The following is a 20715-nucleotide window of genomic DNA, read 5'->3' on the forward strand; positions in this document are numbered from 1 at the left end:
GTGCAGCTCACCTCTTAGCTGCCCAGCATCCCTTATCTGGCCTTTGGGTTCTTCCACCGCCCTATATTCAGTCCCGCTGGCATGCATCCCTGGAGAAGTGTCTGGTTTCTAGTTAGACCTGTCTGAGACTCTGGCATTGTTGCAACTACTGAATAAGTGAGGGAGACCCTAATGTAACTGAGGTATGTGATGATGGTCACATACGCAGTGCCTTCCACATAGGGAGCAGAATATTTAATCCCCCACTCTCTGACTGAAGACGAGTAGGTCTCTGAATGCACTCCCCTTGCCACATACTCGTCAGTGCTATCTCCCAGGGTATTTGGAGCCAGCAGGAGCTCCAGTGTGACTGCTTGAAACTGCCCCTTGAATTTGAATATATAGCACATTTAAAGTCATAACGGGAACAAAGAAGAAACACCTTTATCAAAATTGGTCCCATGTTCCCTGCTTTACCAAATGCCTGACTTTTCTGCAGGCTATTACATAACTTATAACTTTGGACACATGGGAAAAAGGATGAAAATCGAAAGCTAACTATAATTCAATGTTTTGCTTGTTGCAACATTTGCTCTAGATCCATCTTCTAGTAGGAAGTTTAAAATAGGCATATTATACTAGCATTAGTAAACAGTACTCGTTTAAATAAAGTATTGCTGTTGCTCCATCAGTGAGCTTTTTGGAATGCTGGCAAATGTATATAACTGTCATTTTGTTGTTTTCATTTCTTGTTAGAAGACAAGTGATTTATTGTGGCTTTAAAAAAATGTGCTAAATGATTTGAATCCTGAATTTGTCCAAGCATTTAATTTGTTTATGAAATTTCTTTTGGGTTTGGGAGTATTATTTAAATTTTATATGGACACAGCTCAAAGGACTGTATAAGCTGGTCTTTTGTCAATGCTTCTTGTGATTGGGTGGGGTGGGGAAGCTGGGTTTTGTGCCAGGCAGTAGTGACAAGTATGCTCTTCTGAACCTTTTCGGCAAGCAGTGGGACACTACAGTATGGGGATAGGTAGACAAGGGATTGTCTCAAAGCCTACAGGTACCGCTAGCCACACACTCCCTGAGTCAGTCCCAGGCCTCTATCTGGCTACCCAGGTGATATCATTCTAAAAGAATGTATACTGCTAATTTTTAAGTGAAATGGAAGAGGCCAAAGAATGGTCTCAAGGAAGAAATGCTGGCTCTAGTTGCAGTTTCTAGCCTATCCTCCAAAATCTGGGAAATGGGAACTCTGTGCTCTGAGCCCCCACTAGGAAAGTGGGGGAGTGCCTGTGGCAGTTTGGGTGAGGCCTCTGCATATACCTCATGTATCTTCTAACTGCTTCTCTTGCAGGTGAGGGTGAGATTTGAGGTGAAGTCCCCTGTGAAGACGATAGAAGACTTCCTACGGAGGTTCTCACCGAGCCGCCTGACCTCAGGCTGCAGCAGCATTGGGAGCCTGGCCACCAGCAAAGCCGCCCACAAGTCAGGGTCCAACTTTCTGTCTACCCTACCCAATGACAGTACACTGTTCAAGCTGGAGGAGAGGCTAGGCCAGCCAGCTGCGGCCATCGCCAGCAATGGCTATAGCAGCGGGGCTGCAAGCTGGGCCCCAGAGCACACTGCCCAGGAGCAGAAGCTAGAGCTGGAGCAGGAGCAGGAACGGGAGCTGCGCTATGAGGCAGAGAGCCCCGACGAGGCAGCGCTTGTGTATGCTGCCCGGGCCTACAACTGCGCGCTGGTGGACCGGCTGCATGACCAGGTGTCCGTGGAACTGCCCCACCTGGGCAGGCTCACCTTTGAGCTCCTGCACACACTGGGTTTCGACTCCATCCGCAAGAGAATGTCAGTGGTGATCCGGCATCCACTCACCGATGAGATCAATGTCTACACCAAAGGAGCTGACTCAGTGGTCATGGACCTCTTGCTCCCCTGCTCCTCAGGTATCTAGCTCCCCTCCACTGGGCAGTAACCCCCCAGGTCCAGGTTGGAAGTCCCAAGAAATTAGCCCCTTCCCTCAGTCCCTCAGTCCCTTCTCATGGGTAAAGTGATTTCTGTTGAGCTTTTTCTAAAGCAATGTCCATCAGAGATTTGCCTTTCTGGATCACCCTTTCCTCCTTTGAGGAGTTTGGACTAGAATGCACTAGGGGTGGGGGATAGAGGGCTTCAGTGCCTGAACTCACCTTAGAACAGTGGGGTCGGGGGTCACTCAGGGTGAGGCCTAGCATCATTTTAAATCTGGACAATGAAAGTTAAGAACTTTTAGACTAGATGTTCCAGAGTGTTCTTTCCTACTCTGTGATTGCCTGGACCAGGGCGGCTGTGAAGCCAGGTCATGGTTTATAGCCCAGTTGTGGAGCTGCCTCAGGCCACAATGAGAGCCTATGTGGTGGAGGCTGCTGGCCGCTCAGCCACTGTCATCTGTTCCACCTTTGCACAGAGCAGCTCCCTCTCAGTTTTTTTTTGTGTACCAGAGTTCCATATAACTTCTGTATTATAAAAAGAGGAATTTGAAAACCACTGATGTTAGTGTTAATTTATCCAGGAGAAGGGCTTGCTTGAACCTCCTTCTAGGCCTTGTCTTCTGGGCCTGACAATGGCCTAGGTTCCCATTTCTAAACCTGGTCACCCTTCCTCTCTACTTGGAAGGTGAAGCCTTACACATCTGACCTCCAGGGGGGAAAGGTGGGATGGCGGTGACGATGCTGCTGTCAGATGGCTCTGCTGCCTGGCCTCCATAGTCCCCCTGTCTGTTGTATACTGGAGACATCTCTAGGCACGGCCTGCTATGAAACCCTATCCACAGGGTATATAGCCTTTCCAGCGCTCTGGGATGGAGCTAGAGAATACTTTACTTCCATAATCCTTTCACTGTAATCTCAGTGCCTCAGAGCAGGACTCCTGGCTCCCAAGTTCAGCCCCACTTCCTTGTGGGAAAGTGTCCTGGAGGGTCACTGCAGATGAAATCCTTTTCCCTTGGCAGAGCTGTTGCCTCCCAGTTTGTAAACATGTCTCTTAAAACAGTTTGGACAGCTTTTCATGGCAGTAACTTACCAGAGGGCAGGATTTGCCTTTCCACCCCAGGGGTTCCATGTTGGAGTGGACATAGAATCTGATTCATAGGCTGATTTTGCATTCCAAGAATTTTCTTCATTGTGCGTTTCTGTAGGTTGCCTTTTAATTTCCTTGATTGTTTCCTTTGCTGTGCAGAAAGATTTTATTTTAATGTAATCCCAATAGTTTTTTTGGTTGGTTGTTTGTTTTGGTTTTTTGTTTGTTTGGGGTTCTTCTTTGTTTTCATTTTTTGTTTGTTTGTTTTGGGGTTTTTATTTCGGGAGACCTAGCTAAAAAAATGTTGCTATGGCCAGTGTCAGAGAAATCACTGCCTATGTTCTCTTCTAGGATTTTTATGGTTTCAGGTCTCCATTTTAAGTCTTTAATCCATTTTGAGTTTATTTGTGTATATGATGTAAGATAGTCCAGTTTCATTCTTCTGCATGTGGCTGTCCAATTTTCCCACCATTTATTGCGGGGTAAAAAATGACAATGAAGGAAAAGACAAACACGTGGACTCTAAACAATATGATGCTAAGCAACCTAAAAAGAAAGAAAGAAAGAAAATGAATATACAGTGGTCCAAAACCTATAGGATGCAGCAAAAGGGACCGTAAGAGGGAAATACATAGCAATGGAGGCCTACCTCAAAAAAAAAAAAACAAGAAAAAGCTCCAACAATGTAACCTTACACCTAAAGGAATTAGTAAAAGAAGAACAAAGACCAAGAGGAGTAGGAGGAAGGAAATAGTAAAGACCATAGCAAAAATAAATGACATATAGACCAAAACAAAACAAAACAGAACAAAAGTGGAAAAAAATATTTGAAACAAAGAGCTTGTTCTTTTGAAAAAGATAAACAAAATTGATAAAACCCTTAGCCAGGTTCATCAATTTTTAAAAAAAAGGACCCAAATAAAACCAGAAACAAGAAAGGAGAAGTAAAAACTAACACCAAAGAAATACGAAAAAATTATATGCCAACAAATTGGACAACCTAGAAGAAATAGATGAAATTCTAGCAACATACAATATTCTTAAATTGAAGAAGAAATAGAAAGATTTTCTATGGAAAATTTTCTATTTCAAGAAGAAATAGAAAATCTGAACAGACTAATAGTAGCAAATTTGAATTGATAATCAAAAAACCAAATAAAATAAAAGTCCAGGACCATATGGATTCATAGATGAATTCTGCCTAACCTTTACAAGAGAAGTAATACCTATTCTCAAACTGTTCTAAAAAAGAGAAGAGGAAGGAAAGCTTCCAAATACATTTTACAAGCCTCCTTTATTCTGAAATCTGATTTTGTATCTGCACAAAAGAAAAACAGCTATGGCAATTATCTGTGCAGATTTAATTCTACTGTTAAATAAAAAATCATCTTTGTGCTATTCCACAGCCTTTCATAAAAGATAATTTAATGGCCACTGTATTTCAGATTTTACCACATACAGCAAGTCATATATAAGGTAAAAGGCCTGGAGTAGCACAAGCAAACAAGGGTAGGATGGTAGGACAGGGTGAAAAGTAGGACCCCCTCCATACAGAGAGGGCCAGAGACTGTTCTGACCTGTGCAAGGGACAAAAGAGCAACCAAGAAGGCTGCAGCAGTCACCACACTTGTACTTTGCTGGCAGATCACTCTTTTAAATGAGGAAGCAGCCTCAAATTTCTAGACAAAGTGCAAACAAACAACTCCTACCACTCATAGTCAACTTCAAGGTCAGGGTGGGGGGTTTGTTTGCTGGGAGACTCTATGCAGGCTGGGGAGCCTTGTAGCCCCCTCCACCTAATCCTGCAGCCCCAATGTAGCTTTGCTCTTGTGCTCACCTCCTCTGCTACTGTCCATCTCCTGCAGGTCTCTGGAAGGAAATTATTACTCATATCTAGATAACTATAGCTAAGAAGCAAAGCCTTCTATCTTTTCCACCATGAAAGAGACACTTAAAAGGATGACATTGCTCTAGTTACACATTGCTCAAACCATGGCATCGAGAGGGACAAATTAAAAATAAACCATTTGTATAGCTCTCCACCTTACTCTGGGAATTTCCAAGCAATGTGCAGGTCAGATAGGTTGGGACAAGGAAGAGCTACATGTAGACATCCAGCAACTTAAGATTCAGGAGGTTCCAAGACCCCATTGGGTTCTCAAGAGAGGAGCTGTTACCTTGGGAGGTCACTTTGAAGATATCCACTGGTGACACCCTGGTACTATGTATAAATCATTCAACTTCTACTTTGTGGGTTGCTTCGGTGTGGAGAGGAACAGGCTTGCAGAGCACTTCACCAGAGCCATTATAGCCAAGCTGCTGTGCCTGTGTGCTGGTGATAAAATGAGGTAGGCACACAAGTATTATCCTCTGGATTCCTTCCAATCTTTAAGACCTTTTTTCAAAGAGATTTAACACTTTTACCAAAAAAAGAGAAGAGGAGACTATGCTGATTTTGGATGTGACTGTATTAGAGTGTGTTGTGTTCTTAGGACGCGACTGTGTCTTGGACATTGTGTGGGATCAGGTAGAAAGCAAGGACTCCACCCCACCACGGTACCTATAGACATCTGTTCAAATCCTAGGTCTACATTTATGGGCTAAAATGACCCTGAGTAAGTCACTTAACATTGTTTGCCTGTTTCCCCTCCACACATAGGAAATCAGGATGCGGACCTCATAGGAAGCCCCTGTCCAAGCTCCTAGCACAGTGTCTGGTCTGATGTTAAGTACAGAGTACAAGTTTAGGTCCTTTTCCCTTTTCTCTGGTTCCTTCCCCTTAAGATACACTTCTTGAGGTGTGGTACAGTTGCCACGTGGTGTGCTGTTTAAAACACAAACACCCAGACTGCTCCAGACTCCGGACTCTGGACTCCAGACTACGGAGAGTAGCCCACCACCTAGCATGGGCCTCACACACTCCTGCTATTGAGTAAATCAGTAAATGCATGCATGAAAAAGGAAGGGAATTCACCTTCTTGTTCTACCACCTGGCCAAGATTAATCTCCCTATAAGAGAAATAAATTTGACTCAAGTATAGAAGAAATGGAAATACCACTTTGAGCGTTTTAGACCACATGTCAAAATCATGAGTCAAAGTGGCCATTTTCCTCTGAGAATGTCCTCAGAGCATTGCCAGGCATGCTCTGGTAGGGACTCTGCTGCGGTGTCCAACTGTACTGCTCAGCCAGAGCCGGAGTAGGCTCCTTTCACTCCTCCTGCATTTTGAGGTCAGTGACGTGGGAGTCATCTTTAAAGACAGATGGGAGCTGTTACTGTTTGACACTTTGCATACCCTCCCAATCCTTCCCCAACCAGCACCCAGATGTGGCTACAGGGACCTTCTCTGTGGGCTCCTCAGGCTGCCACCACCCATCAGAAGGCTCTAGGTAGCATTGGTTCCACTTCTGCCCATGATGTTGCTCATAACCCAGGCAGCTGTATTGCAGACCCAGAATTCTTCCCACTACCTTAAATAGAAAAGCCCATGGGCTCTGCGTTGCTTGTAGAATATCAGAAAGAAGAGGCTGATATTGCGTGAGTATCACTTAAAATACAATGCGACTGTTAGAATGCCTGTAGTCTGAGATGAGTGCAGAAGAGCCAGGCTGACCACCTAACTCTGGGGGTCCATGGGTTTGCTTTCTAGGACATTGCCCAATACACTCTTTGCAGGTGCCCCCAGCTCCTCGGTGCTCATCCACTTTGAATTTGAGTTCTTTCTACCATCTTGACCCCTCCATCAGAATATAGACATATCCCAGCATTCACAAAGAACGAATCCTACAAACCCTAACATTGGCTCCTCCCAGTGACTGTGCAATCACTGGTGTGGTGGGAAACTACAAGGGAGAGGTCAAGTAAGAATCAGAAACAAGGTCTTACCTCAAGTGGCAGAGCAGGCTGTGTTTGCAAGTCTGGAGGAGTGAGGGGATGAGGCAGGGCAGTCGCTGCTTCTCTCCCTGAAGGTCTGGGTGGGCTCTGTCCCAGGCTCTGCTGTGAGTGGCCCTGTACAGAGCAGCTCTGTATGGCTGCCTTTGGGATCACTCACACAATTCATCCAGGGCACCTAGTGTGCTGAGCTGCCTGGCCTGCTTCCTCTAGCTCATCAGGTCTGTTTTGACCAAGTGTTCAGTCTCAGCCCCTGCACGCTGCTGCTTTCCTAGAGTGCAGTCTTCCCCTCCCCTCCCCTCTCTGTTATTATTATATAATAGTAATAGCCATATTGTTATTATTCTAATTCCAAAGGCCCTCAGATAGATGCGTCTTTGCTCGAGTAATAGTCAACATCTGGAATACTGTTATTATCCCCTTCTGAGAATTGTTACCACAATATCAGGAGTAAAACAGTAGTCAAAATTAAGATGTCATCTTTTCAGTGTCATTTTTTCAGGAAATTTAAATTCCTAAAGCAAAGCAATCAAGGGCAGTGTTTCCCCTCTCTCTTTTTTTCATTATTGCTCCCTTAAGGAGCCTTTTTAGACATTTTTAAATTATCTCCCTGTGACATTTTAATGCCACAGATATGCTGTATATTTGTTTATGTACTGTCTGTATATCAGTGCCTAAGTATGTTTTAGGTATATAAGTAAAATTATTTCTGGGCTTTTTTTTAATTTTTTTTTTTTTGCCCCAGAACCAATATTTTAGGCCCTTGGGGGTGCTATCTTCTCTATGGAGAACACATGTCTGAGAGGTGAAAGTGTTCCTCCCAGATCCAGTTTGCCCAGGACCTGACTCAGGTTGTAGACAGCCTGTCTTAGACCAGGGGTGGAAGTAGAGTTGCCAGATTTAGCAAACAAAATATATTGAATGCCAAGTAAAATTTGAATTTCAGATGAAAAACATAATATTTTTAATAAAAGTATGTCTTATGTGATATTTGCACATCTTATATTCTGTCTGGTAAAACTACTGGTGTTCTGGGGATAGAAACTGCACTTTTTATTAAAGTACAATTTTTCGGGGTGCCTGGGTGGCTCAGTGGGTTAAAGCCACAGGGTCTTGGGATCGGCTCTCTTCTCAGCAGGGAGCCTGCTTCCTCCTCTCTTTCTCTGCCTGCCTCTCTGCCTACTTGTAATTTCTGTCAAATAAATAAATAAAATCTTTAAAAAAAAATAAAGTACAATTTTTCACAAACTGGAAGATAATTACCTTTGTTTATATCTACCTCCTGGGCCAGTGGACACCACTGGATCACTCCTAATAAAGCTTTGTTTAGGGACACCTGGGTGGCTCAGCCAGTTAAGTGTTTGCCTTCTGCTCAGGTCATGATGCCAGGGTTTTGGGATTGAGTCCCGTGTCAGGCTCCTTGCTCAGCGGGGAGCCTGCCACTCCCCATGCTTGTGCTCTCTCTCTTTCTCTCTCTGACAAGTAAATAAAATCTCAAATAATTCTTTGTTTATATGAGCGTCTCATTTCAACAAATATCATTAGTAACAGTCAGAAATATGATGTGGTTCCTTTTAAAATAAACTTTACTTTAAATTTTATGTGAAATGTGTATACTACGTACACGTGATGACATGGACCCGGGGTGAATCTAGTGGTGTGGAGGGCTCCACACGTGTCTCTTACTGGAGGTTGTGGGAGTAAGTCACAGGGGAAGAATGCTCTTGTGACATTCCTGCTTAAGGCACTGCAACAAAATGCAATTCTAAATGCAGCCAGCTAGAGCACTGGTCCTGAGACCCAGGCATCATATACTTTCATCATGCACAAACCAAAGTGCGTTATGCCTTTCCACACATAATTGGCGACCCATGGAAATGGTCGACTTGGGAAAGTGTGTGTCAGCTTGTCGTGGATGCCACAATCGGGTGAGGCTCTGAGTCAGCACTTCTGAAGTTTGCTAATTAAGCAGTAAGTCTACTCAGCTGTGTCTACAGGAAGCCGAAAGGGGTGTGTGTTTAGAGAACTCTTACTAGTGGACTTAGCTTTTTCTTTGTAATTGCGGTAAAAAAAAAAAAAAAAAAAGTACTCATATGACCTAAAATTTACCATCTCAATACAGTACTGTTAAGTGGATTCACATAGCTGGTCAACAGATCTCCAAAACTTTACCTTGCAAAGCAAACTCTTTACCCACCCGACAGTTCCTCTTGTCTCCCCACGCCTCCACCCTTGGCACCACTGTTCTGCTTTCCGTGTCTGTGAGTATAACTACTCCAAAACATGGAGTATAACTACTCCAAAACATGGCTGTTTTCATGGAAAGCTAGCCAGAAGCTGGGGGAGAGGAGCTTCTGGACTGGAGCCTCTGGGGTGGTGCTGGCCTCTCTTGTGGCCTGCACGTGCAAAGTTGTTTCAACACCATGCAAAGCTGCCTGAGGTTTGTGGAGCGGTCCACCAACCGCTGGATACTGTTATTTATACTTACCTGTGTTTCTGCTTCTACCCCAACCTAGATGACGCCAGAGGAAGGCATCAAAAGAAAATCCGAAGCAAGACTCAGAATTACCTCAACCTGTATGCCGTGGAAGGCCTGCGCACCTTGTGCATCGCCAAGAGGGTGAGTGGGCGCCACCGCCACAGGAGCACGGGTGCTGACCGCCACCTTCACGGTGCTCGGCGCCTGCATGGCACTCACCAGTGTGTCTCATGTAGGTTCTGAGTGAAGAAGAGTATGCCTGTTGGTTGCAAAACCACTTAGAAGCAGAATCTTCCCTGGACAACCGCGAAGAGCTGCTTTTCCAGTCTGCCATTCGCCTGGAAACGAATTTGCATCTGTTGGGTAATTATGCACATGGGCAAGAGTTGCACCAAGCAGTGTGGAATTTGCAGAGACCATCCTGGATGGGGTCCTGACATGGCTGTAGTCACTGGCAGCTCTGCACCTGCCGGGCATGGTTCAGGAGCTGCCTGGTCTGATGCTAGCACGGCCCCCAGGCCCAGCCACCCCTGACAGAACATTCACACCACAGCCTGTCTCTGTGATATTCCATGTGTCCCACCAGGCACCCAGTGACACCTGACTTGCCTCTCCTTAAACCCTGCTTTTCCACCAAAAATAGAGATGAGGGCTCACTCCACCTCCTACCCCTGACACAAAAAGAAACTGTTGGACTCCAGAAATGGCTGCACTTTACATCTTATGAATGTTTCATAGATTCAATTTGGATGAAAAGAAAATGAGCTCATTTTTGCTAAAATGTGCCCATTTGCTACTGTGGTCATATTAGTATATATAAGAATATTTATTTTAATATTTAAAATATTTAATACTAAGTTTGTATTAAATTAGCTGAGTCTTTATATATGTGCTCTCTGTGACCACAGCAGGAATGGATTGTGATCAGCACACAGCCCATCCCGTGGTTCCAGTAGTCAGATGGTATATCTGGGGCATGGAGAACCTGGAGTTCATCCCTCTTCATTTAATACAGAAAGGCTGTAATTCATTTGGTCTTGCTCCCTGGATGAAGGAGTTGGGCTACCTATGTATCTGTATATGCATATCTAATATAATGATTAATATGTTCCATAGCATAACAGACACACTTAATATAATATTCTTTTTTGCCTGTGCTGTCTTATAGGCAGGCATGCACTGCTCAAAAAAGCCCCAAGATCTAGATGCACAGAGATCTCATGAGCAGTATTCCTGGGGGGGTGATTAAATGAAACACTTGGAAGACAGCTGTGCTTTTTCTAGCCTGCCAGGTTTTGATTTACTGCACTAGGACTATTCATATCTAGAACATACTTCTCCAGAAGACTCTGTTGATCATACCTGTGGGATAGACAGGGGTTCCTGCTGGTCTTCCTGGCCCATAGACAGGTTGTACCTGTCTTACTTCTCTGTCCCTTCACTGCAGGGCACTCTCCCTGGAGAGCTCTGACTCTCGAATGGAGTAAAATTTGCTTCCCCAGTCCTTTCTGCCGGTGGGCACTGGTGAGACCTTAACTGTTGGAGGACTTGGCTGTGAGTCCCCATGCTGTCCACCTATATTTTTAGGCACCCCTACTTTTCCTTTCAGAGTCTACAAGCCTTGCCTTGGTTGTCCAGTTCTAGCTCTGTCCTCTAGAGACCATAAGACCCTGGGCAAGTGACACTGTCTTTTTGGCATCTCAGTCTCCTTGGCTGCCGGGTAATAATCCTGGGGAAGAACAAAGCGGGTGCCAAGTGAAGCACTAATGAGGTCCAAGCACAGGGTCTAGTATTCAGCAGCATATTGTGATGAGTCTGAGGTTACTGCCTTCACATATGGGGAATTGCTTTCTAGCTTGGATTCTGATATTTGCTTGGGCAGCTATGTAAGCATCTAAAAGTAAGGTTTTTTACTTATCCCTATTCCAGTTTTTTTTCTGTTGGGGCTGGGATAGTAGAATTTTTCAGCATCTTGATTCAGCCACATTCTGCTGTCATCCTGAGTGGATGCTTATCTCCAGGGGTGTGTCAGATGGCACCATCAGTGTGCTGGAGTCTGGTCATGCCTGCTGGGGAGAGCCTCTCCATACATTTTCAGTAATTTTGCAGTCACCTATTGTTGTTTCGCATAATTTCCAGGAATTTTTGCATAGCTTTTTGATGCTGTTGGTAGTTTGACATCGGCCAAGGTGGGTGTATTTGTACTACAGAAATGGGAAAATGCAACAAATCAGCTTCCCTCCTGCTAGCTGGTTGTTAAACACTTAGCATCTCCTGCAGCCTGGGCTATTTATGGTTCAGATGATGAGCCAGCCTGAGCTGGAGAATAGGAGAGCCACCGCCTTAGTGTTCACCACAGCTTTATCCACAGACACTGTACTCCAACTTCTCTGGTTCATTTTTAAGAAATGTAAAGTAAGCCATATATATATTATATATTAAGATGTTATTTATTTATTTGACAGAGAGAGAGAGAGAAGCAAGCTCCCTGCTGAGCAGAGAGCCCGATGCAGGGCTCGATCCCAGGACCCTGAGATCATGACCTGAGCCAAAGGCAGAGGCTTAACCCACTGAGCCACCCAGGCGCCCCAAGCCATTTATATTTTTAAGAAGCCCACAGCCAAATACTGTTTCTAAATATTTTCATTTATATTCTTACATTAAATAACATCAGAGAACTACAGAAGAAGGGTCACCACTTACACTGTGTGCTTGAAATTTCCTTTTCCATACTGTTCTGGCCAAGAACCTTACTTCAAAGGACAACATTCTGTTCCCTTTCCCCGACGTTCCTGTTTGTTTTTCCAGATGTCATCTGGAACTCCCCTCGCATGAAAGGCCACCGCACATTTGTTCACAGTGAAACATGGTGGCACAAGCTTGAACCCTACTACCTACCCTGTTATAACACTCAAAATGCCAGGTCCTCCCGAGGCTCAGGCTGTAGAGAGGTGGCATTTACTCTAAGTCGCATAGATTCTATTGCTAATAAGCTACTTTAAAGAGCTAAAGAAAGACCACTGTGTTTCCAGGTAATTTTTAAAGGACTGTTCCCTGAGATTTATCTTTATCCTCAGCTCAAATACTGTATCCTCAGATACTAGCCATATTTCATGCTGAGATAGACATACTTTACATAATTCTCTTTCTGAGTTCAATAATATTCTGTGTTTGATTCAAAGCTGCACATAGAGGTTAGAATCAGCAACCCAGTCAGGGCCCATTATTTGGCCAGTTAGCTCCTGAAATGAAGGTGCTTTATTTTCAAGGTGTTAGGTTTTCCCCGAAGGACTGAATTTATCTCTGAGTCCATCCCTGCCTTTTTTTTTTTTTTTCTCTCAGAGGACATTTATCAAGGAGCTCTGGCTAAGCAGCCAGTATACAAAGGTGGGGAGTTACAAGGCCCCTCTAGGAAATTGCTGTCTAGTGAAGGATGGGTAAATGGCTGAATTACACACAAAGCTGTGTTCCACAGTCGAAGTTCTCCTAGAGCAGCCGTACAGGTCAGAGGTTTGGAGCATGAGACATACTGTGTATGGAATACTGTAGCCCTTGCATTGCTAACTAATCTTTCACACCTTTGCTTCCCACATCTGTATGGTGGGGATAATTGTAGTACTCACATGTTAGGGATGTTGCAGAAACTTTTCCCTGGCATTTAATAATTCATCAGGGTGGGGCACCTGGTTGGCTCAGTGGGTTAAGCCTCTGCCTTCAGCTCAGGTCATGATCTCAGGGTTCTGGGATGGAGCCCCAAGTCAGGCTCTCTGCTCAGTGGGGAGCCTGCTTCCCCCCCTCTCTCTGCCTGCCTCTCTGCCTACTTGTGATCTCTCTCTCTCTGTGTCAAATAATAAAAAATTAAAAAAAAATAATTCCTCAGGGTTAGCCATCATGATGATTATTCCATAATCACTGTTGTTATTAAGTATGAACAAGATTTTATTTTAGAGAGAGAGAGCACACACAGGGGGAGGGACAGATGGAGAGACAAACTCTAACAAGGTTCCATGCTGAGCACAGGGGCCCAATGATGCAGGGCTTGATCTCACGACCCTGAGTTCATGACCTGAGCCAAAATCAAGAGTTGGATACTTGACCAACTATGCCACCCAGGTGCCCCTGAATAAGACATTTTGAGTACATGGAGGCAGACATGATCATCCCTCCCCCTTCCCTTGGATATCCAGGAATGTGCCACAACATAGGTGATACTTCGGATCCCTTGGTAGATTTCAGCTCTGTTGGATGGTAAAAATAGGGAGCCAGAGACCTAGAGCATACCGTTTCTTCCCGTCCTAGAACCAGGGGTCTGGGGGATGGGAGAAGGTCCAAGACCAGATGGCCTTCCAGTGCCTGGGTTATCAAAAATATGCTCACAATGAACATGGAGCATAACATGGTTTTATTCCTAAGCAGACTTTGAGCTCTACACCCCTGCCTCGTCCTCCTCTTGAGGACTCTGTGATTCAGAGCTGAGGGCAGCTTGGGTGCAATATCTTGTCCTCCTTTTCTGGGCCCTTAGCCTTCTGTTGCCACTTAGGCTTCTGGTGCATTCAAATAAAAGATAGGCCCAGGTCCAACACACTGCACAGACTGCATGAGTTGTAAGAGAGAAGACTGCCACTTACCCTTGAGGGGCCTTCTGGAGAGCTGGTCCAACAGGCGTGTGATTTGTGAAAGTGCATTATAGTATATACTTAAGAAATGCATGCTTTTTGTACCCGTATTATGCTCATGTACATGTACATGACTCCACCCTCCCTGCCAACTCATCTGTTCTAGGAGGAGAAAGGAAAGTGGTGTCTATTTTAGTCATTCAGGCTGTCATAGCAAAGTACCATGGACTGGACAGCTTAAACAGCAGACATTGATTTCTCACAGTTATGAAGGCTGGAAGTTCCATATCAAAGTGGCGGCCAGTTCGGTTCATTAAAGGACTCTCTTCCTGGCTTGCAGATGGCTATCTTCCTTCTGTATCCTTGAATGGTGGAGGGATATCATCTCTCTTATGTCCCTTATTTTAAGGGCTTTAACCTCATTCATGAGTATTCTACCTTCCCACCTGATGCCATCACAGTGAGGGTTAGGGCTTCAATCTATGAATTATGGGGACACATTCAGCCTGTATCAGCCTCTCAGCACAGGGAACAGTGTGACATAAAAGAGAAGGGCAGGGCCAGTGAGGTGTCCTTGGTCAGTGCTATACTTCCAGAGGGAAGATAGAGACCATCTCATTAAGTTGGCAATGGGAAAAAAACTGAGGGTGACCTGGAGAGCACCTTTCTGCACTGGGTATAAAGTGTGTCCCAATGTACAGAAGACTGTGTAGGGAGACCCACTGCTTATTAATTATGTTTGTGGAAAAGGTACATTCTGGGTAATGTTGATTTTGAGAAATAATGGGCTTGTGTGGTCTGCTTAGGCAGCTCACAGTAAACACTGCTGAGAGCATAGCTTGTGGATGTCATGGATAATATTTAAAACTTTTTCATCCTTCAGAATATGGTCATTCCTACCATCTCCCCACAAGCTTGGTTTCCAAGTTATCTGTTATGTCAAAAATTAGCCGCCTGGGGGGCGCCTGGGTGGCTCAGTGGGTTAAGCCGCTGCCTTTGGCTCAGGTCATGATCTCAGGGTCTTGGGATCGAGTACCGCATCGGGCTCTCTGCTCAGCAGGGAGCCTGCTTCCCTTCCTCTCTCGCTGCCTGCCTCTCCATCTACTTGTGATTTCTCTCTGTCAAATAAATAAATAAATAAAATCTTAAAAAAAAAAATTAGCCGCCTGTTAGGAAGCATTGGAAGTGCTTTTTCGTAAGTACAGAGAATTATGTTCGGTGCCTCACAGCTATTCTGACTCATTCTTGACTGTGTGCGTGTCAATTGAGGGAGATACTGAAAGTGTTCACAAGGGTCTGGAAATGAGTCATCATCCACATGAGAAAGGCACCAAGCAGGTCCCAATCTATGGGGTCATGCTAGCATCGCTGCTATGTTGGCAGTGGCATCCGTGCCTCATAAGGGTCTGAGGGCATGTGCGGAGGGGGCTCACCTACACTTGCACGTTTGACCAGGTGCCACTGGGATTGAAGATCGCCTGCAAGATGGAGTCCCAGAAACCATTGCTAAATTGCGTCAAGCAGGCCTGCAGATTTGGGTTCTCACTGGTGACAAACAAGAAACAGCCATTAACATTGCCTATGCCTGCAAACTGCTGGACCATGATGAGGAAGTCATCACCCTGAATGCTGAGTCCCAGGTATGTAGGTTTCCAGGAAGCCGTGCTCTGCCTGGGGCAGCTTCATACCCACCCAGCCTCATGGCAGCAGGAATGCCTTCCGTTTCTATGCCCTCTACCTCTGTGTTTACATCTGTGTTGGGTTCCTTGCATGTTTCTTACCATTGCCTAGAAGGATGTGGGATTTGGTGGGATTTCTTAATTTCTAAGGGATGCATCTCTGGACTTTATTAATGCAAAGTTAAGTCTGATTTTCCCTGACATATTCATGTCAACAATATTGGAGAATTGTTTCATGAGTCACACAAGTCAGCATACCAGTCTGTTCAGCACTGATATACTCAGGATGGAATGGGTCGCCTTGTGGACGCTTCGCTGGGCACCTAGACTTTTCATCCAGTCACATTTATCTGTTTAAATCTCCAAGTATGTAGGGTGTATCTACTTCTCATAAACCTGGCCTGGGCTCCGATTCCTTGAATGACCTCCCACTTGAAACGTCTTTTTGAACTGTATGATGAGGTCTGATTCTTTTTTTCTTTTTCTTTTTCTTTTACAGATTATCATTTAGCTGTTACATTTAAGATGTGTCTAGCCACAAAGATTATTCCTATGTATTCTTCGAAAAGCTTTGTAGTTTATTGCTGTACCTTTAGACATATTCCATTTTATGTGGAATTTTGTCTAAGGTTCAGGTCAAACTTCATTCTTCTGCATATAGCTCACTCATCCAGCACCATTTGTTGAAAAGCCTTTTTTTCCCCACTAAATCATCTTTACACCCTTGTTGAAAATCAGTTGGTCATGTTTTTTAAGATCTATTTCTGGACATTCTATTCTGTTGCACTGACCTGCATGTCTATCCCTTCACCAGTGTCATGCTGCCCTGTGGAGTTTAGAAGTCTTAATATTGGTAGTTTTCTTTCTTTTCTTTTTTTTTTCCTGATTATTCTTTCTGTTTTCAGTCCCTCCATTCCCTTTCCTGCCTTCCTTTGGGTTCCTTAAAACATTTTTTAGTAACATGTTTTAGTATCCTTAAAACATTTTAATATATCTCATTTCTTTGATAACACTTTACTTGGGTTTTTAGCTTCTTTTTTTTCCCCTAGAAAATAGAAAATACAATATGCATTCTTAAGTCATCAGTACAATCAGTATTTTGCTACTTCAAGTAGAATGAAGTCTTGTTACACCATGTGTCCCTTTACCTCTTTACTTTGTAGGCATCTTCTATGAAAGCTACAGAGATGGAAATCCTTGTCAGATAATTTGTGCATTCAATCAAAAAGCATACTTTAAAGATGTCAAAAGGGAAAGAATAGCCCATTTTATTTATGTGAATATTGAGAATTTCTGTCACACTTCTTTCATCCCCAGTGTTAAAAGCATCCCTGTGGCATTTTTTTTTCTTCTTGTCTGAAAAACTTCCTTCCTTCCTTTAAAGTAGGTCTACTGCCAACAGATTCTCTTACTTTCCTTTGTTCAGAGAATGTGTTTATTTCACCATGGTTTCTAGGTGAAATCAAGAGTCATCCAAATCATTGTTACCCTATAGCTAATGCAACATTTTTTTCTGGATGTTTTGATTGATTGATTGATTGATTGATTTTGCCTTTAAGCAGTTTGTTTATGGTGTGTTTGGGCACAGAATTTTTCAGATTGATACTCTGGGATTTGCTGAGCTACTTGAATCTGTGGGGTTATGTCTTTCACTAAATTTGGCAGGTTTTTAGCCATTTTTTATTTCTTCAGACATTTTTTTCTACACTGCAATTTCTCCTCTTCTTCTGGAAGACTGATGACATGAATGTCAGGTCTTCTAGTTTGTCTCAAGGCTCCCTGAGGCTGTCTTCATTTTTTTAATTTTTTTTTTCTCTTGGTAAAATTGGTTAATTTCTATTGATCTTTGAGTTCACTAACTTTTTCTTCTGTTATCTCCTTTCTGCTGTTGGGCTTAGTGATGTTTTAAAGAATAAACTTTATATGCACAATGGTTTTAAATTTATAGAAAAATTGGAAAGATAGTATTGAAAGTTCCAAAATAATCCATACCAAAATTTTCCTGTTATTAACATCTTTAACAGTAATCAGTGAACCAATATTGACATGTTATTATTTACTAAAATCTATACTTGGGGAGCGCCTGGGTGGCTCAGTGGGTTAAGGCTTCTGCCTTTGGTTTGGGTCATGATCCCAAGGTCCTGGGATCGAGCCCCACATCAGGCTGCCTGCTCAGCAGGGAGCCTGCTTCGTCCTCTCTCTCTGCCTGCCTCTCTGCCTACTTGTGATCTCTGTGTATCAAGTAAATAAATGAAATCTTTGGAAAAATAAAATAAAATCTATACTTGGGGTGCCTGGGTGGTCCAAGATTAAGCATCCAACTCTTGATTTTGGCTCAGGTCATGATCTCAGGGATGTGGGATCAAGCCCCACATTGGGCTCTGTGCTGGGCATGGAGCCTGCTTGAGATTAATAACAATAATAATAATAATAATAATACTTCCTCCACCTCTAAATAATAATAATACTAATACTAATACTACTAATAATAATAAATAAAATAAAATCTATGCTATATTCACATTGTCTTAATTTTTACCTAATGTCCTTTTTGTGTTCCAGGATCTCATATACAATATCACATTATATTTAACTGTCATGTTTCCTTGGGCTCTTACTGGCTGTAACAGTTTCTTAAATTTTCTCTTTTTGATGACTTGAGAGTACTAATCAGTTATTTTAAAGAATACCCTTATATGGGGATTGGTCGGGTGTTTTTCTAAAAGTGCCTAAAGTGCCATTTTCATCATTGTATCACATCATATTAATAAGTACATTCTATCAACATGATGTGCCACTGTTGGTTTTATGTTTGTCAGCTTTCTCCACTGTAAGCCAATTATTTTTACTCCTTTCCATATTGTACTCTTTGGAAGGAAGGGACTATGCACAGTTCACACTCAAGAGTGTGGAGTTCTATTTCCCCTCCTTGAGGAGGGAATATCTACATAAATTACTTAGAAACCAATGAGCTGCTTATTTTGGTTTAGACTTTTTTGGGTTTTGTTTTGTTTTGTTTTGTTTTGTTTGGGGGGGTTCTAAAATCTCTATTGGTTCTTCTTTATATTTTGTCTTTTTTGTGAGACTTTCTTTCTACTCATCTAGAATGTCCACTCTTATTAGATAGAGCATTTTTATAATAGATGTTTCAGAGTCTTTCTCAAATAATTCTGGTATCTGTGACATCTTCACTTTGGTTTTTGTTGACTGTCTTTTTTCACATGCATTGAGAATTTCCTGCTTCTTTGCATGCTGATGAATTTGGGGTTGTATTGTAGGCATTTTGAATGACAATGGTTATTTTAAAATTCTGTGAAGAATTTAGATATATTCAAGGCAGGTAATCAGCCGTCTTAGATACAGGCTTCAAGCTCTGAACAGCCTCTGGGTGGCCGTTTTGATGTCAGTTTTGTGTAGCCTTTACCAAGCTGTTAGACTCTGTCTCACATTTTTGCCACCCCTTAATAAAAGTTGGGAACTTGGGTGGCAGTCTATCCCTAGTTCAATTCTCAAAAGTCTTTGTTATGCCATTTAGGATTATGTCTATGTGTGCATGGTTTGTGGGTGAGTCCAAGAATTAATAAGCCATGCTATGGGGTCAGCTGACCAAGCTCTTCTCTCTTCACCATTTTTTTTTAAGTACTTTCTGGTTCTCTGGGACTCCCCTTTCCAGTCCTCTGGCCAGAAAGCTGGGTTTGAGTTACCTTGCTCTACTTTGTACTTCTGCCCCACACCTCTATCCAAGACCAAGTGCTGATAGGACAGAGAGAAAAAGGCAGAAGTTATCTTACCACCACAGGACCACGGCTTCTCTAATAGAGTCTTTGGCAACAGATTGTCCTGCTGCCATGATAGCAAAATTACCTGGGGCTGGGATCCAGAGAATAGAGAAAAAGATAAAAAAGTGGGATTTCCCCTATCTTCTCTGTGCATTGGGGGTTCTCTTTTCCACTCCTCCAGCAGGGGCAGGAATAGGGGGTAAGGGTTGGATTTCTCCTGGAGCTCTCTCTGTCCCTGCGTTGGCTCCTACTTCTAGGTTTTATGATGCTTGGGTACAGACCAGAGGGAAAATGGAAAACTCACCCACCTGTCCAGTGTACTTAGAGCACTAGTCTTCCTCTCCAATGCAACAGCTACTGTTTATTTTCAAAGTCCTCAAACAGTTGCCCTGTGACTTCTCTATTCGACTGCCATAGCTGCTTTCAGTGGGGGAGACAGGGTGGATGTGCTTACTCCAGTTTACCTTAGCAGGGCTTGGTGCTAGCACAAGGGAACTCAGGGTGTTTGTAGAATGAGATTTCACGTCCTCTTCCAGCCCCACCTCAGTTACTGCCATTCCCAGCCCCACCCTAGAAGCAAATCTCTCCCTCTTCATAGCCTGTAATGCTTTTGCACATCCTAATCTGTGACTTCCTGTGATTATATGTTCAGCTGCTGCCATTTGTTCAGGAACTAATAACTGTGTCTTCTTAGTCTTCCTTTTTCTTGTCTCACTTTTCTAAATACAAAAGGCCCTCAATAAGCACTTACTGACACAGCTGGATTTCCAGGGTGCGTTGCAGGAAATTGGTTGCTTACCCAGTGGGCTCACTGTCCACAGAGGTCCAAGAACTACTTGCCTTCCCTGGAGTGTGTTTACTCCTGGAAATTGTCACCTCTCTTATTTCCCCTGACCCCCTGGTCTCTTCTATAAGTTTTCCTATTCTTTCTGGAACTCAGGTACAGTTTTGGAACTCAGGTACAGTTTTATTGCCAATAAAAGCCTCAGAAATTAGGCTTTTTAAGAGCATTATTTCCCTGGCCAACTGGAGAGCTTAGGGAAACCCTGATAATTACACTTCTTTAGAGGATAATCATAATAAAGACTTCTAAAAGGTTTCATACCTCACAAGCAAGCAAAAATGGCTGAGTAAAGCCCTCAGAGAAGTACAGAGGGGTGCGTGTTAGACTCCCTCAGCCTAACCAGCCAGCAGTTTAGCCATAGTACTGTCGGATTTTGCAAACGGAAGACGT

General features: G+C 43.5%; 1 protein-coding gene across 8 annotated transcripts in view; it reads left to right on the forward strand.

Moving 5' to 3' along the window:
* Positions 1-20715, forward strand: part of ATP10A (ATPase phospholipid transporting 10A (putative)) — a 191580-nt gene that overhangs the window by 155622 nt on the left and 15243 nt on the right. For all 8 annotated transcript variants that reach the window (XR_014313253.1, XR_014313254.1, XM_082736571.1 and 5 more), the window contains 4 exons: positions 1340-1928; positions 9445-9548; positions 9644-9770; positions 15479-15663. Coding sequence is in view for 6 of the 8 variants with exons in the window: in XM_082736571.1 (XP_082592697.1) it covers positions 1340-1928; positions 9445-9548; positions 9644-9770; positions 15479-15663 (1005 nt within the window). In the remaining 2 variants the exon portion in view is untranslated. The remainder of the gene's footprint in view (positions 1-1339; positions 1929-9444; positions 9549-9643; positions 9771-15478; positions 15664-20715) is intronic.

The sequence above is a fragment of the Mustela nivalis genome, assembly GCF_964662115.1.
Source record: "Mustela nivalis genome assembly, chromosome: 6".
Lineage (NCBI taxonomy): Eukaryota > Metazoa > Chordata > Mammalia > Carnivora > Mustelidae > Mustela > Mustela nivalis.